Source organism: Mustelus asterias, chromosome 8 (assembly GCF_964213995.1).
Source record: "Mustelus asterias chromosome 8, sMusAst1.hap1.1, whole genome shotgun sequence".
NCBI lineage: Eukaryota > Metazoa > Chordata > Chondrichthyes > Carcharhiniformes > Triakidae > Mustelus > Mustelus asterias.
Window position 1 is genome coordinate 44,848,101 of NC_135808.1, and position 18,422 is coordinate 44,866,522.

The window sequence follows — 18,422 nt, forward strand, 5'->3', positions numbered from 1 at the left end:
CGTTCTCACATGTCTGCATGGGTTTCCTCTGGGTGGTCTGGTTTCCTCCCAGTCTGAAAAATGTGTTGGTTACGTGCATTGGCCTTACTAAAAATTCTCCCTCAGTGTGTCCGAACAGGTGCTGGAGTGTGGCGACTGGGGGATTTTCAAAGTAATTTCATTGCAGTGTAAGCCTACTTGTGGCACTAATAAATAAACTTTAAACTCTGTAACTGGTTCTTCTATTTTGCTTTCAGACAGCATCGCTTCTTGTTCTGCTATGCACACAATTTTTACCTAACCTTTATGCTGTTGGAGTAAAAGTGAGACGCTGCCAGATGGAATCCCGAAAATATAAGATACAAGATGGTTACCTGGTACAAAGTGGACTCTGTGGAAAGATATTGAAATGTGCTGACTTAGGCATGGACATTGCACAATGAACAAACCTGTGAGCTACATCCTGTTATTGTATAAAAACTATGGAACAGACAAAAAACCAGACCTTGAGGTCCAGATGGTCAGCTTAGCTTAAGATAAAGCAGAACCGAAACAATAAGTTTTGTTAATGGTTGTTTTTGAAGGAATGTGATTGGAGGTCAATTGTTGCTAGGGGGACATAATTGGCTAATGTGTGCAACTAACCAAGGCTAATGATGTAATAATTGCTAATGTCTGTACTTGTCGACTCTTTGGAATCTATAAAAGAAGCTCAGCTGCTATTTTAAAATTGAGAAGTTGACTGCGAGCACTGCAGAGTGCCAATCACTTCTCCCAAAGCTTTGTTCAATAAACTGCATGTTGAAACTTTAAGTCTGACTCCGAGTGGTGATTTCCCACAACAAATTGGCGAGGTCAGCAGGATCTCACTGCTGGTGAGTTGATCAGTTGGCCTCGATCGGCGAACTGGAGTAGAGATTATTGAATTGTGGGAGTCAGACTGAGCCAACAATGCAGTTAAAAACGGGTGAAAATTAGGGGAATTTATGGGACTATTGGATACAAACAGGAATTGATTGCTTGTGCTGATCGACGAAGGACAAGGAGGTGCCTGTCTCAACCGCAGAGCCTTAGACCGGTTGTTAAGAGGGGAAATCCCCCACATGATGGTCAGGACCATAAAGTAGGCATAGATGCATAAAGACACTTAGGATCGTGAAGTACAAATAGCAGAGGTAATTTAGCATCAAACTCTGGAGTGGCGAACAAACGCAGAGTTTGCCATCCGCTTGAATAAGAAGTTGGTGTATTTGTCTCATGTTGTAAAGCAGTGCGGTAAGGAGCTGATCACCCTGACCTCGAGCCGGACTCCGGTGGAGGAAACACGTTGCTGAGAAGGTAATCGTGGCCGTGAGTATAAACAGAAACCCCAACGAAGGGGCCTAGAAGCCTGCAAGATGGCAGGTAAGGAAACTAAGTGGGGATCTGCAGGTTCCCTTGTTGATAAATATATGACAGACAGACAGACACTTGTTGATTAAGAAGATGCAAAAGGATGGCTGGGATGTTTCTGAGATCTTAGAACAACAGAGAAAGTGGGTAGATGGGGAAAAGAGAGACAAAACAAAAAAGGCAGGGGTATTATTAGTACATCAATTAGCTGGACTAATCGGACAAGTAGCCGCTTCCACTAAAAAGTAGAACGAAGACAAGGACAAAATTAAGAAATTAGAATCTAGGGTAAGGGAATTAGAAAAAAGGAATCAATTATTAGAAGAGAATCAATGGGGAGGGGAAACTGTCCCTTTGCCCCCTTATGAGACAATACAACTGGAAGTGACAGCCCCTCCAGAAGAAGGAATAACGCCAGAACATAACTTGGCGCCAGTAGCCCGAGGGGGAACGGCCGCGCAACCAACAGCACATGACAAACCATTCACCCTGGGCGACAGACAACAGATAATGGCCTCCCTGGGTAAACAACAACCCAGAAGCGCAAATACGAAATTTTGGGCAGAACTAGATACGGTCTGGGTAGGACACCAACTGCACTTAAGGGATATACACCAACTAGTCAGGGCCGCATGCCCAGCAGACAAATGGAGGTAGGTAGCCGCAGGGCCCACCGCCCTCCCCGGAGTAGACTACAATGGGGGGCGCTGGACGCATGTGGTAGCCCTAACGGCAGAGGTGGATGCCCAACAGGTGCCCTTCGTCTTGTTTAAAACGGAAGTACAGAGGGTTTTGGGGAATGCCCCTACCAATTGGAGTAAAATCACAATGACCAAGCAACAGAAGGGGGAAGGGGCCTCTGAATATGGGGAACGATTGTTCCAAGTATACCAGGAATGCTCAGGGCAAGGAAACCCAGGCCGTGGGGATCGAGCCTTCATCCAGGCTTTCAAGGATGGGCTCAGCAGTGCCCACCAAACCATCTTAAAAATGGGAGTGATCATGTCCCAGGATTATGACAAACTGGTGGAATGGGCTAGCGGCGTACACGGAGGGGGAGAGGAGAAATCTCAGACGAAGATAAAACAGGAAAGAGTAGCCACCTACGGTAGCGGGAACGGAACTAAGCCCAAACTGACCTGTCACAATTGTGGCTGACAAGGGCACTTTGCAAAGGAGTGTCGGGTCCCAAGGAAAGGAAATAAATTTGGAAACAGTGAGAGACATTGTAATTATTGTAATAAAAATGGACACACGGAAGCAATATGTTGGGACAAACATGGGAGATCCCAGCCCCGATCCATGTCCACAGCAGAATTGGAGGAACTAAGGAACCTCCGAGATCAGCAAGACTGACAGCCTGCAGCCCCCATTAATAAGGGTAAGAAGGAGGGAAGGATCTATGTGTCTGCACTAGTAGGGGGCAGGCAATGTGGGATGCTGGTGGACACAGTAGCATCCATATCTGTCACCGACCTTCCCTTCCCCACTACAAGTAGGATGATTTATCGTACAGGGATAGGAGGGAACAAAACACCCGCCTACCTGAGCGAGACCACGTTAGTAGAAATAAATAATTTGTATGTACCTTTGAGATTCTATGTATGTAAAAATAACGAGGGAACAATAATGGGAAATGATTTAATGAAAGAGTATGAAATTTTGATTGACTGCGGGAAGGGAGACCTAACCTGGCCAAAACGGGACGGCCGGAAAACCAGAATGGGAAGACTCACGAGTCACCTTGAGACCATCAAGGTGGCCACAGCCACCACCAGGGATTGGCGACTAGAAACAAAGGGGTTTGGAGCCAGCTGTGCCTCCATCCCCGGAGTATGGGCCAAAACGAAATTAGATACTGGCCTAACTAAAATTGACCGGATAAAGGTGCCCGGACCGGAGTATAAGCCCCACCGACAGTACCCGATAAAACCAGAAGCAAAGGCAGCTGTAGTAGAAATAGTTAAAGGGTTAGTGGAGAAAGGAATCCTCAGAGGAACTACGAGTACCACTAACTCCTCTACCTGGCCAGTGAGCAAACCCGACGGAAGTTACAGACTCACAGTAGACTACACTGCCCTCAATAAAGTCATGCTCAAATTGCACCCCATTGCAGCAAGCCCCTCGACAATCCTGAATGGATTGTCACCGGAGCATAAAATCTTTACCGTATTAGATATAGCCAATGGATTCTGGTCCCTACCCTTGGATCCCGAATCCCAAGAAAAATTCGCATTTACAGTGGGAGACCAACATTACACTTGGACTCGCCTACCGCAGGGATTCCACAATAGCCCCGCCATCTTCCATCGAGTAATGAGTGACATCCTGAAAAGGTAGACCTACCAAAGGGTAGCTCGATTCTACAATACGTGGATGATATATTAATAGCCTCAGAATCTAAGTCAGGACATCAGGGAGCACTATACCGAGTGTTGAATGAACTGAAAACCGCAGGGTTAAAGGTGAGCCCCAAAAAGGCACAAATCGGGAAAGCACAAGTCCTGTACCTCGGACACTTAATATCACAAGGGCTTAAAGAGATGCCAACAGACTGAAAGAAGGTGGTACAACAAATGCCACAGCCAGTCACCGTAAGAGGAGTCAGGAAGGTGCTGGGACTGTTTAATTATAGCCAAAGTTTTATCCCGGAATTCGCAAAATTGGCAGAGCCTATACAGAGCTAGTTAAAGGGGGAAAGCCAGCTTTAAACTCCATAGAATGGGGACCTGAGCAAGAAGAGGCCTATAATAAGTTAAAGGCAGAACTGATATCAGCCCCGGACTGGGACTACCAGATTCCAATAAAGATTTCCACATACACTGTAACAATGAAGGGGGGTTCTACTCTGCAGTAGTAACGCAAGATCATGGCGATAAACGGAGACCCATAGGTTACTATTCAACAGCAGAAAGGCCGGTAGTTACCGGACTGCCGAGGTGCATAGCCGCCTTAGATTGCGCCACCTGGGCCGTAAAAGTTAGCGAACCGATAGTAATGACAGGAAATATAATCCTCCACACCAAACACACCTTGGTGGAAATGCTAAATACAGGAAAGTTAAGGTCCGTCTCGAACATGAGAAGGGCCAAATGGGAAGCCGTCCTCCTACCTCCCAGCAAATCAGTCATAATAGTAAGGGACACAGGAGATAACCTAGCAGAAGGAATTTTGGATACAGGGGAACCACATAACTGTGGAAAAGCAAATATGGATACAGAAGAAGGTAAGGTAAAGGATGAACCTTTCGCAACAGCTGATGGCTCATGTAAGTACGTGGAAGGATCACCCCGGACAGGGTGGGCAGTAGTAAATGGCAGACTGGAAACGGTGAAGTCAGAAAGAATTGACGGACGCCTATCGACGCAGGTGGTGGAACTGGCACACACAAAGGCCCTAGAATTGTCCGAAGGAAAGACGGTAAATATATATACCAATAGTAGGTACGCATTCGGAGTAGTACATGATTATATGACGGTATGGAGTAGGAGGGGGTTTGTAACCACGGGAGGAACTCCTATTAAACACCAACAGAGGATCGAGGCATTACTAAATGCCAGCAAAAAACCCTGAGAAGCGGCAGTGATAAAAATCAAGCACATCAGAAGGAACCAGAAAGGGATAACCCCAACTGGTTAAAATACAAAGTGAACCAAGCCGCAGACAGAGCAGCGCAATTAGCGTTAGAACAGGAGGCAGTTGGCGAGCTGCCAATAGCAGTAACGGGCCAGACAGAAGACGAAATAGATATTCGGGACTTACACGAAGATACCTCGGAAGAGGAAAAGGGTCAGAGGGAAGCACAAGGAGCGAGCAGAGAGACTGATAACGTTGGGAGATGCAATGACAAGGTAATAGCGCCGGAATGCATACAAAACACCCTCTTGGAACTACACCATGGACTCTCACATGCAGGAAGAAAGGCCATGGCAACTAGTATCGGAAAAGAATGGTGGTGGAAAGGAATGGGGAGGGACATAGCCCGACATTGTCACCGATGCGTGACATGCATGCAATATAACCCCGGTCGACCCATAAAAATTAAGATGGGACACCAGCCCCGACCAAAGGGGCCCTGGGAACATCTGCAAATAGATTTCACAGGGCCACTACCACAATCCCACGGCAAAACCTATTGTTTGGTTATCATAGACCAGTTTACCAGGTGGGTAGAAGCGTTCCCGACCAGAAATTGTACTGCTACCACGGTGGCTAGAATATTGGCGGAGGAGGTAATCCCTAGATGGGGAATACCCATACAAATTGATTCAGATCAAGGGACGCACTTCACCGGAAAGATGGTAAAAACACTGTGCCAACTGATGGGAATAAAACAAAAATTCCACATCCCTTACCACCCGCAGAGTTCTGGAATGGTAGAACGCATGAACCGAACCCTTAAGAATGCCCTGGCCAAGGCCATGCAAACGTCAGGAAAAACGTGGACAGAAGTATTACCTATTATATTAATGAAGTTAAGAGCCACGACAAACCGGACAACCAGATTAACCCCTTATGAACGAATGACAGGAAGGGCAATGCAATTACCAGAAAACATCATAACAGGTGGGGCCGATGTAGGCCCACTAAAAGACAAAATTAAACGGAATGTTTTGGAACTAAGCGCCCAACTAAAAGGGATGTGTAAATTAGTAAGAGACAATCAGGAAGAAAGAGACGCACAGAGAAGGCTTGAAATGCTCCCTGACGTCCCGATGGTGGGACGTCGCGTCATGGTAAAAACATTACCTGAAAAACCAGGGTTTGCACCAAAATGGAATGGCCCAGATGAAGTCATAATCAGTGGAGACACCTGTGTCTGTCTCGACATTAAAGGGAAAGGTGTATGGAAACATTGGACTCAGCTGAAACTGTACAAAGAAATTAATGAGTAACATGCGATTCATGATTAATCAATGAAGTAACCAGGATACTTTCCTCAAACAGGTGACGACTGCAAGCAAGTCCAAATTAATATTATACTGTTGGAATGTAACAAACATGTCTAAGATAGCGTATATAATTGCGTCACTCTATGTTGTCACGGTTGTAAAGTTGACAGGATTAGAAGATAACTTATTTTTCAAGACCCATGGACATTTACACGGTAATTGAACCGTGTGTTACCTGCTAGCCCAATCTGTAGAGGCCCTGCTCATGGCCACCCCTGGGTGGACCCCCCATGACTTATATACGGCGGATACCTCAGACACACCCTGTAAGGGACATACAGGCAAATATAGGAGGGGTATACAGGGAAGATGTGTGGAACTAATAAACTCCACAGATCCTGTGTGTAGGGGGCTCCGGGGAGTGAAAGGGAGAGTATGCTCAGACGATACAAGCTACCTGCTTTGCTTCTCGGGGCAAGGATGGGGGTGTGCATATGTCTTGGTCCCCGAGAATGTTTCCTGTGTACAGACGCAGTGTGCCCGTCAGCGCTGTCAAGTAAACAGAGGCCAGTTTACTTGTACCTGTAACGAGCAAAGATGCCTGAATGTGACCACAGGGGGGCAATCCATTTGTGGTCAGTGTAATGAGGCTCCTGTCAGCTCAGCCACATGGACATATCCGTTTGATACTTACCAATTGGTAGGATCAGGTGGAAAGTCAAGTGAACCGAGCAATTGGCGGTATATACAGTTTGGACAGACCAATAACCAGGATGTTAAATGTTACCGAGCCAAGAAGGGATTTGTGTTCCTCCTCAACGGCACCTTCACGACAGTAACACCAACCCTCCCGATCCTCTTTGCAGTAGGAACAACAGGACCACTCACTGTTCCATGCCCTCAAAAGGGGCATACCCGGAGAAAGATAGTAACACGGGCCACCAGCAAGGAATTCTGTGCCGATTGGAAGGATCCGGTCACACTGGGATCGTCACTCGGCTATGGGTTCATTGGAGCCCTGTCTCTGGGGGGAACAGCAGGAGTAATTAGTGCCAAAAATAGAAACTATCTTAACTGTGGATTAACCATTCTGGGAAACAGAGCATCAAAGGGACTGGATGCCATCAACCAAGAACTGGCTGAATTAAGATTGTACACGCAGCAGACCCGCTATGCCGTAGATTATCAGTTAGCCCAACAGGGAGGAGTATGCACAATAATAGGAGACAAATGTATAACGCATGTTATAGATGAATTCGACAACCTCACCCAAGCCATTGATGACATAAGAAAGCAGCTCGATGACTTTAGACAAGGCCCCAAGAAGGGGAATAGCTGGCTCGAATGGCTATTGGGGGGATCCTGGGGGTCTTATTTAATGCACGGACTAATTATTCTTGTTGTAATAATAATTGCTTGTTGCTTTATTATCGGATGTCTTAATGTCTGCTGTAAAGTCATGATCGCTCGGATTGTGCCAGGGGCCAGCATGGTCACTGAAGGAGGACATCTAATGGGAACACCCGAAGATGCCAAGGAAGGAAAGGGCAACAAAGACAGGTAGCTGTGAAGAGTGACTTGGAGTCACAGGCATGGCATATGTACGGAACACCAAGGAGGTGGATTCCCCAAAGGCCATATATACATATTGCTACGCCATCTACACAGAGGTCATTTGGTCATCTGGATTTCGTGAACATCCTCCAGGACCAAAAGGGGGAATTGTTGGATTAAAAGTGAGACGCTGCCAGATGGAATCCCGAAATTAGAAGATACAAGATGGTTCCCTGGTACAAAATGGACTCTGTGGAAAGACATTAAAATGTGCTGACTTAGGCATAGGCATTGCACAATGTACTAACCTGTGAGCTACATCCTGTTATTACATAAAAACTACGGAACAGACAAAAAACCAGACCTTGAGGTCCAGATGGTCAGCTTAGCTTAAGATAAAGCGGAACCGAAACAATAAGTTTTGTTAATGGTTGTTTTCGAAGGAATGTGATTGGAGGGGGGCTAGGGGGGCATAATTGGCTAATGTGTGCAACTAACCAAGGCTAATGATGTAATAACTGCTAATGTCTGTACTTGTCAACTCTTTGAAATGTATAAAAGAAGCTCAGCTGTCATTTGAAAATTGAGAAGTTGACTGCGAACACTGCGGAGTGCCAAGCACTTCTCCCAAAGCTTTGTTCAATAAACTGCATGTTGGATCTTTAAGTCTGACTCCGAGTGGTGAGTTCCCACAACAATGCCATTCTGAATACCTTTTAACACCATCTTTATGTTCCCTTTATCTTGTGTCAAAGACATTGCTGTCAATCTCTCCTGAGTTCCCACATATCCCTGAGGTTGTATTTTGCTCCACCTATTCCAGCCCCTCTCTTCAGCAGTATAAAATCCATCAACATTTCTACCTCACTTCCACTCTGGACAAGTCATACGTACTCGAAAAGTCAACTCCGTTTCTCTCTCGACACATAATCCCAGACCTACTGAATTTTTTTTAGCTTTTTATGTTTTTATTTCAGATTTCCAGTAGCTGCAATATTTTGTTTTTATTAGCATAAAATCTCCGTGTTCAGCATTTGACTGACCATTTTAAATTGTCTCTTAATGCCGTTATTAACACACAGGATTGTTCAGCAAGTTAATCCAATCACCAAATAATAACTAGATTTTTTTTTAAATTTGCTTATTAAACTACAGGCTGGTTGAATATGATTTACACTCTAACAATTCTTTATAAGCCAAGGAACACAATTCAATATGCCAATCTTTGTGACCTATGACCTACAGTCATGGCTTAACATTATCACTGAAATTCCTACAGGATTTGATTTGGTTTGATTTATTATTGTCACATGTATTGGGATACAGTGAAAAGTATTGTTTTTTGCTTGCTACACAGACAAAACATACCATTCATATAGTACATTGGGGAGAAGGAAAGGAGAAAATGCAGAATATAATGTTGCAGTTAACAGGTAGGGTGAAGAGAGGTTACTCCCTTTTTGTGCAGCCATTGTACTATAGGGGCTTGAGACAGATTACATACCCTCCAGTTAATTTGCCTTTCCAGGCTAATTTGAAGTTGACCAGGTGATTCTCGATTTGGAAAATGGTGGCCTTTGGCACATTTGTATCACACATGGTGAGTAAGTTTCTCACAGGTTCGGCTTGATGCTCTCCAACTCTGTGTCATGCTTGAAAATTGATTAAATAGCTATGACAATTTTTGCAAGACAGCTGATTAGGTCAATCGTATAGTCCCGAGGAGAGGGGGCAATGGCCTAGTGGTATTATCGCTTGACTATTACTCCAGAGACTCAACTAATGCTCTGGGGATCCGGTTTGAATCCCGCCACGGCAGGTGGTGGAATTTGAATTCAATAATAAAAAAAATTTTGGAACTAAGAATCTTCTGATGACCATGAAACCATTGTCGATTGTTGGAAAAACTCATCTTTCACTAATATCCTTTCGGGAAGGAAATCTGCCGTCCTTACCTGATCTGGCCTACATGTGACTCCAGACTCACATCAATGTGGTTGACTCTCAATTGCCCTCCAAAGGGCAACTAGGGATGGGCAATAAATGCTGGCCAGCCACCAATGCCCATGTCCCACGAATGCATAAAAAAAAGGAGTTATGCGGACCCCAACTTTTATACAGCGCGATGAAGGCAGGCTTATGTTTACCAGTGATTTCTCCATCTAGCAATTGGAATTCCTCAAAACTGCTCCATCTCAAAAGTCAACTTGAGCATCGAGAGGCCAAATTAAGTCTGTAAGGAAAGATTTACAGATGGCTGCAGATCCACCAATTCTGAAGTGTTGTCTACATGTTGAAATGTGTAAGGGTTAGGAGGTTGAAAATTCACACCATCAACACACGCATGGGAATAAAGGCAAAGTTTTAGCAAACTCTGAGCCTAGAGGGGATCCCATGGCTGCATCATTTAATTTACTATTTGACGGGTCGCTGTCTGAACCAGCATTTTCCTAAATGTTATTGGCAAGCTGGCAACGCAGCACCTTCTTGAACCGCTGCAGTCCATGTTGTGGTCACACCCATATTGTTGTTAGGAAGGGAACTCTAGGGCTTTGAGACACGGATAGGGAAGTGACAGTGATATAGTTGGAAGTTAAGACACACACAAAAGGTCATAATCATACGCTTACACAGCCATCCATGAACACAAACCCTCAGTCACATTTACACAGAGAGGAGAGGCATATAGGCTCACAGTGATGCAAAGAAATGTGCTCTAATGCACATACACAAACACGCACTGGGTCACACTTGAAGACAGTAAGAAGTCTCACAACACCAGGTTAAAGTCCAACAGATTTATTGGGTAGCACAAGCCACTAGCTTTCGGAGCACTGCCCCTTCATCAGGTGAGTGCCACTCACCTGATGAAGGGGCAGCTCTCCAAAAGCTAGTGGCTTGTGCTACCAAATAAACCTGTTGGACTTTAACCTGGTGTTGTGAGACTTCTTACTGTGCTTACTCCAGTCCAATGCCGGCATCTCCACATCATCACACTGGAAGACACAGACAGGCACCCGCAAACACAATCTACTGTGATACGTAGAGGCAGAATGATACACTCATGCCGAGACACACAAAAACACTCGTGTGTATGCTCACAGCTAGCTGTTAATATCAGTTCCCTCAATGAAAGCTGAGGCTGTTGTGTCAGCATAGATGCTCCTGCCCTCTCTATCTGCATCTGTCTCGCTCCTGAGTTCTTACCACAGGAGGCACCCACACTACAGCTAGCAGTCGAAACAATATCTCATGCCGAAAGTAACTCACCGATTTGGTTGGGGGTGTAAATTGGCTGATCAGTTTGAATGAAGATGTAACCCATTTTGTTGGACAGTTTAATGGGAACCATCCTTCGTTGCTGGAGGATTTGACGACTTTCGGCCACAAGGTAGACATACTTCCGCCGCCGTCTCCACAATGAAAGTTCTTTCACCTTGTGCTGGGAAACCTGCAAAAGAGAGCAAAAGTGTTTCATAAAAAGGTTAATTGCGTAATATGCCACTCCCCAGATTTTCATTCTGATTCCAGCTTGAATGGCCAACTAGAGGTGAGGCTATATTGGATCTGGTGCTGGGAAATGAGCCAGACCAGGTGCTAGACTTGGAAGTTGGTGTGCATTTTGGTGATAGTGACCACAATTCGGTTACGTTCACCTTAGTGATGGAAAGGGATAGGCATGAACCTCGGGCCAGTGGTTTTAGCTGGGGGAAGGGTAATTATGAGGCTATTAGGAGAGAATTAGGAAACATAGGTTGGACTAGGAGATTACAGGGACTGGGAACGTCCGACATGTGGAGTTTTTTCAAGGAGCAGCTACTGCGAGTCTGTGATAGGTATGTCCCTGTCAGGCAAGGAGGAATTGGTAGGGCTAGGGAACCGTGGTGCACCAAAAAAGTTTCTTTGTTGGTTAAAAAGAAAAAGGAGGCTTATGTTCGGATGAGACGTGAGCACTCGGGTAGTGCACTAGAAAGCTTTAGATTGGCTAAGAGGGAGTTGAAGAGCGAGCTTAGAAGGGCTAAAAGGGGACATGAGAAGACTTTGGCGGATAGGGTTAAAGAGAATCCTAAGGCGTTCTATAGGTATGTCAAGAACAGAAGGTTGGTTAGGGCAAGTTTAGGGCCAGTTATAGATGGCAGAGGGAAGTTATGTGTGGAACCGGAGGAGATTGGTGAAGCATTGAACCAATATTTCTCTTCGGTGTTCACGCAAGGGGACATGAATATAGCTGAGGAGGACACTGGGTTGCAAGGGAGTAGAATAGACAGTATTACAGTTGATAAGGAGGATGTGCAGGATATTCTGGAGGGTCTGAAAATAGATAAATCCCCTGGTCCGGATGGGATTTATCCAAGGATTCTCTGGGAGGCAAGAGAAGTGATTGCAGAGCCTCTGGCTCTGATCTTCAGGTCGTCGTTGGCCTCTGGTATAGTACCAGAAGATTGGAGGTTAGCGAATGTTGTCCCATTGTTTAAGAAGGGGAACAGAGACTTCCCCGGGAATTATAGACCGGTGAGTCTCACTTCTGTTGTCGGCAAGATGTTGGAAAAAATTATAAGGGATAGGATTTATAGTTATTTGGAGAGTAATGAATTGATAGGTGATAGTCAGCATGGTTTTGTGGCAGGTAGGTCGTGCCTTACTAACCTTATTGAGTTTTTTGAGAAAGTGACCAAGGAGGTGGATGGGGGCAAGGCAGTGGACGTGGTATATATGGATTTTAGTAAGGCGTTTGATAAGGTTCACCATGGTAGGCTTCTGCAGAAAATGCAGATGTATGGGATTGGGGGTGATCTAGGAAATTGGATCAGGAATTGGCTAGCAGATAGGAAACAGAGGGTGGTGGTTGATAGTAAATATTCATCATGGAGTGCGGTTACAAGTGGTGTACCTCAGGGATCTGTTTTGGGGCCACTGCTGTTTGTAATATTTATTAATGATCTGGATGAGGGTATAGTTGGGTGGATTAGCAAATTTGCTGATGACACCAAAGTCGGTGGTGTGGTAGACAGTGAGGAAGGGTGTCGTAGTTTGCAGGAAGACTTAGACAGGTTGCAAAGTTGGGCCGAGAGGTGGCGGATGGAGTTTAATGCGGAGAAGTGTGAGGTAATTCACTTTGGTAGGAATAACAGATGTGTTGAGTATAGGGCTAACGGGAGGACTTTGAATAGTGTGGAGGAGCAGAGGGATCTAGGTGTATGTGTGCATAGATCCCTGAAAGTTGGGAATCAAGTAGATAAGGTTGTTAAGAAGGCATATGGTGTCTTGGCGTTTATTGGTAGGGGGATTGAATTTAGGAGTCGTAGCGTTATGTTGCAACTGTACACAACTCTGGTGCGGCCGCACTTGGAGTACTGTGTGCAGTTCTGGTCCCCACATTACAGGAAGGATGTGGAGGCTTTGGAGAGGGTGCAGAGGAGGTTTACCAGGATGTTGCCTGGTATGGAGGGGAGATCCTATGAGGAGAGGCTGAGGGATTTGGGATTGTTTTCGCTGGAAAGGCGGCGGCTAAGAGGGGATCTTATTGAAACATATAAGATGATTAGAGGTTTAGATAGGGTGGATAGTGATAGCCTTTTTCCTCTGATGGAGAAATCCAGCACGAGGGGGCATGGCTTTAAATTGAGGGGGGGTAGTTATAGAACCGATGTCAGGGGTAGGTTCTTTACCCAGAGGGTGGTGAGGGATTGGAATGCCCTGCCAGCATCAGTAGTAAATGCGCCTAGTTTGGGGGCGTTTAAGAGATCCGTAGATAGGTTCATGGACGAAAAGAAATTGGTTTAGGTTGGAGGGTCACAGTTTTTTTTTAACTGGTCGGTGCAACATCGTGGGCCGAAGGGCCTGTTCTGCGCTGTAATGTTCTATGTTCTATGTTCTATGTTCTAAATAGTGGGCAGCAATTAGCATGTACAGGGCCTGTTACAGGCCTGTGATTAGTTTTCATTTCATATATTTATGGAATGTGTGTATTGCTGGCTATGACACCATTTAATCTCAGTCAGAATCATAGAATCCCTACAGTGCAGAAGGAGGCCATTTGGCCCATCAAATCTGCACCGACCACAATCCCAACCAGGCCCTATTCCCGTAACCCCACATATTTACCCTGCTAATTCCTAAGGGACACTAAGGGGCAATTTAGCATGGCCAATCAACCTAATCCCACATCTTTGGACTGTGGGAGGAAACCGGAGCACCTGGAGGAAACTCATGCAGACACGGAGAGAATGTGCAAACTGCACACAGACAGTGACCCGAGGCCGGAATTGAACCCAGGTCCCTGGTGTTGCGAGGAAGCAGTGCTAACCATTGTGCCACCATATTGCCCAAATTGCCCATGAAAAACTGCAGGTGAGTTGCCTTCTGGAACTCTGGTGCAGTTACAGCCACAGGGCTGTTGGAGTGACAGTTTGAGAACTGTGAACCAGCAGAAGTGAAATATTGCCGTGGGTGCACAATGGCACAGTGGTGAGTGCTGCTGCCTTGCAGCTCCAGGGATCCAGGTTCAATTCTGGCTTCGGAAGACTGCCTGTGTGGAGTTTGTATGTTCTCTGCAGGGCTTTCATCCAGGTGCTCCGGTTTCCTCCCACTGTCCAAAGATTAAAGAAAGGTTATGTGGGTTGGTAAATTGCCCCTTGGTGTCAGGGGGATTAGTAGGGTAAATATGTGGAGTTATGGGGATAGAGCCTGGGTGGGATTGTTGTCGAAGCAGGCTCCGAATTGCCTCTTTCTGCACAGTAGGGATTCTATGATTCTGTGAATTCATGATGATGAGTGACTTGCAAGGGAACTTCCAGGTCTCGTGTTCCCATGTAGTCAGATGCTAGAGATCCTGCCATGTGTAACTCACCTCCTGACTCCCCAAAGCCTGTCCAACATCTACCAGGCACACACCAAGAGTATGACTGAATATGTTCTACTTGGCTGGCTGGATGAGTGCAGCTCCAACAGCACTGAAAAAGCTCCACATCATTCAGGACCTGCAGCCCCCATTCCACATTGACTCAATCCACCAATGATGCACAGTGGCAGCCCTCTGTATCATCTGCAGGATACATATCATGGAGCAATGTGTATCATCTGCAGGAAACATTGCATGGACTGACTCCCCAAGGCAACTGCGGCAAGCAGGACCAGGACAGCTACAAATGGAAAGGGTATCAGAGACATGCAAATATCACCAGCTGCAACATTTCTCAAAAAGCAAAGAAATCCCAATCAGATTATCTTTTTTTGGAAGTCTCTCTACAGTGCAGAAGGAGGCCATTTGGTCTATCAAGTCTGTATCAATTCTCTGAGGAGCATCTTATCCAGACCCACACACCTCACACTAGCCCCTTAACTCCACGCATTTACCATTACTAATCTAGCTACCCTACACATCTTTGGTCTGTGAGAATAACCCAGAGCAGACACAGGGAGAATGTACAACACCACACAGACAGTCACCCAAGGCTGCAGTCGAACCTAGGTCCCTTGTACTGTAAGGCAGTAGTGCTAACCACTGTGCCACCATGTTGCCCATTCGTGATGCTGGCGGAAAAGTAAGTATTGAGCATGGCTTCAGGATTAACAGGATTTGGGACACCAATCACCCTATCTTTTACCCTACCCCAGACCTGCCTTTGTTCTGGTCAAAACCAACTCATAGTCAAAATATTTTACATTTCTAACTTCCCTTATTTCTAATGAAAGGTCACAGATCTTAAACATTTACTCTGCTTCTCTGCATACATGATGCTAAAGACGCTACACATTTTTAATATGCATTCCGTGAAATATACCTATCAGTATGTCAAAGCAAACTGACATTAATTTGGCCTGAACAAGTTGTGTCTGGCTATGGAAATGCATTAAAGACCTTCATAGAAATCCAGAAGCTCATTGGCAATGGATCTTTGTGGATCTGAGGCAGCAGGAATGTAGAAAGCATGGAGCCACACTGTTGAATTTTAATCATCACGCTATTCATGCGGCATTCAGTAAATTGGAATGAGTGGGTAAAACCCACTTGTTTAGTTAGGGTATCATGATCAGCATAGAAACATAGAAACCCTACAGTGCAGAAGGAGGCCATTCGGCCCATCGAGTCTGCACCGACCACAACCCCACCCAGGCCCTACCCCCACATATTTACCCGCTAATCCCTCTAACTACACATCTCAGGGACAATTTTTAACCTGGCCAATCAACCTAACCCGCACATCTTTGGACTTGGAGCATGGGCTTAGAGGATTGAAGGGCCTATTCCTGTGCTGTACTTTTTGAAATAACTCCATGCAGGTGAAGGTCCCATCACCAAAGTTTCTTTATTTACAAGAGAAAACTGTACAACAAAGCTCTCTCTCTCTCTGTTGCTTCCTGCTTCAGCAGGCAGAGAGACTGACACACCTGCTTTAAAAAGGGAGCAAGAGACTCTTTGATTGGACGATCAATTAGGACTCATCAAGGACATCTTTTCACGTCCAACCAAATAAACAAAATCAACTTAACTGAGGGACAACTCAAAAAGGGCAGCTCCCTAAAAGGAGGGGAACCAGCCAAAACAAAAAACACAAAGCAGAAAGGAAACTTAAAACATCAAATTAAAATGTAATTAAAGGAGTCAAAAATACACCCCCAGTCCTGCGGTGCCCAGCGGGCATGGAAGGCAGCAACGGTGCCCTCGGACACCGCCTGCTCCCTTTCCAGAGACACCCAGCTGCGAATATAGCCATGGTAGAGGGGCAGACAGTCTGGTTGGACGACCCCCTCAATCGCTCGCTGCCAGGACCTGCAGATGGAATGCCTTGCCAGGCCCAGGAGCAGGTTCACGAGGAGGTCCTCCTCCTTCCCTGCCCCCTACTGCACTGAGTGCCCATAGATCAGGAGCATGGGGATGAAGTGCAAACAAAACATCAATAAAAGGTTTTTTAGAAAACTGAAAAGGTTGTGCAGCCTACAACACATAATGTAGAAATGGTCCATGGACTCTACAAGGTTGCAAAAAGGGCACGCTTGGGAGCCCAAGAACTGGTACAACCTACGATTGTATGGTACTGCTGTGTGCAGGTCCCCAAGATAGTGGGGGTGGGGGGAGATCCCTCCATAGAGGGACTTCCACTGGGGACCTCAGCCGCCCGGCAGCAACAAGGCCCACCAAGGTGTGAGGACTCATCAGGGAGTTCATACTCTAGCAGGCCAACCTCATTAGCCTGACTGAAGTCATCACACTTTTCTTCGTTCAAACCACTTCACCAAACTTAGTCTGATTTCAATGATATATAAGAGGCTTAAGAATGTCACGCATGAGGATAAGATTCTTCAAGGATTCTTCTCCTTGGAGAGAACAAGTTTAACATAGAAACATAGAAAATAGGTGCAGGAGTAGGCCATTTGGTCTTTCGAGCCTGCACCACCATTCAATATGATCAAACAAACTAGCCCCAACAGCTTTCTTTGGTAGAGAATTCCACAGGTTCTCAATTCTGAGTAAAGAAGTTCTTCCTCCTTAAGAATAATGAGAATAATGTCCTAAAACACGAGGGCCTGGATAGAGTTGAAAGGGAGAAACTGTTCCAGCTCATAAAATGATCAAGAACTAGAGGGCACAGGTTTAAAATGATTTGCAAAAGTGATTTTAAACACAAAGGATCCTGAAGGGACTCAATACATTCAACCATAAGAGGTTGCTTAACCCAGTTTAGGACTTTGAAATGCATTGCCTGACATTGTGATTAAATCCAGGCATTCAAGAGAGCATAGATTATCATTTAAATAAAATGAATATGCTTGGTTAAAGGGAAAAGGTAGGAGAATGTCATTAAATTGTAATGCTCATTTGGAGAGCCGCTGCAGACATGATGCACCAAAATGGCCTCCTGTTCCTTAACAATTCTATGCTTCTGTGAACCAGGAGCAGGAGTAAACCAAACTGCTTTTCATAGAACCATCAAAAATAGAAGCAGGAGTAAGCCATTGGGTCCTTCAAGCCTGCTCTGTAATTCATTATGATCATGACTGATCATCCGATTCAATAGTCTGTACCCGCCTTCCCCCCATATCCTTTGATCCCTTTTGCTCCAAGAGCTATATCTAATTCCTTCTTGAGAACATACAATGTTTTGGCTTCAACTGTCTTCTGTGGTGGAGAATTGCACAGGCTAACCACTCACTGGGTGAAGAATTTTCTCCTCATCTCAGTCATAAAGAAAATATAATCCCCTATCCTCAGACTGTGACCCATGGTTCTGGAACATTGTTCCTGCATTTCAAGTCCTTTCTGTCATTCAATAGGTAGGAAAAGGGATGAGGTCCTGAAGTGTGAATGTAGAGAGTTATGATGTGGAGATGCCGACGTTGGACTGGGGTGAACACAGTAAGAAGTCTCACAACACCAGGTTAAAGTCCAACAGGTTTATTTGGTAGCAAATACCATAAGCTTTCAGAGCGCTGCTCCTTCGTCAGATGGAGTGGAAATGTGCTGTCCCATTTTGACTCATTTCCACTCCATCTGACAAAGGATCCAAAGCAGTAGGGCGACAGAAGTGAAGGTTGAGGACAGCACAGAAGTTAAAGGGAGCACACTAAGTAGTAAAAGCAGTGTCAGTAATCATAGTATCAGAC

General features: G+C 45.4%; 1 protein-coding gene across 4 annotated transcripts in view; it reads right to left on the minus strand.

Annotated features, from left to right (window-relative positions):
* The window catches only part of LOC144497122 (complement C4-like), a 469,428-nt gene that overhangs the window by 363,873 nt on the left and 87,133 nt on the right, over positions 1 to 18,422 (minus strand). For all 4 annotated transcript variants that reach the window (XM_078217916.1, XM_078217917.1, XM_078217918.1 and 1 more), the window contains exon 3: positions 11,088 to 11,268. In XM_078217916.1, coding sequence (XP_078074042.1) covers positions 11,088 to 11,268 — 181 coding nt within the window. The remainder of the gene's footprint in view (positions 1 to 11,087; positions 11,269 to 18,422) is intronic.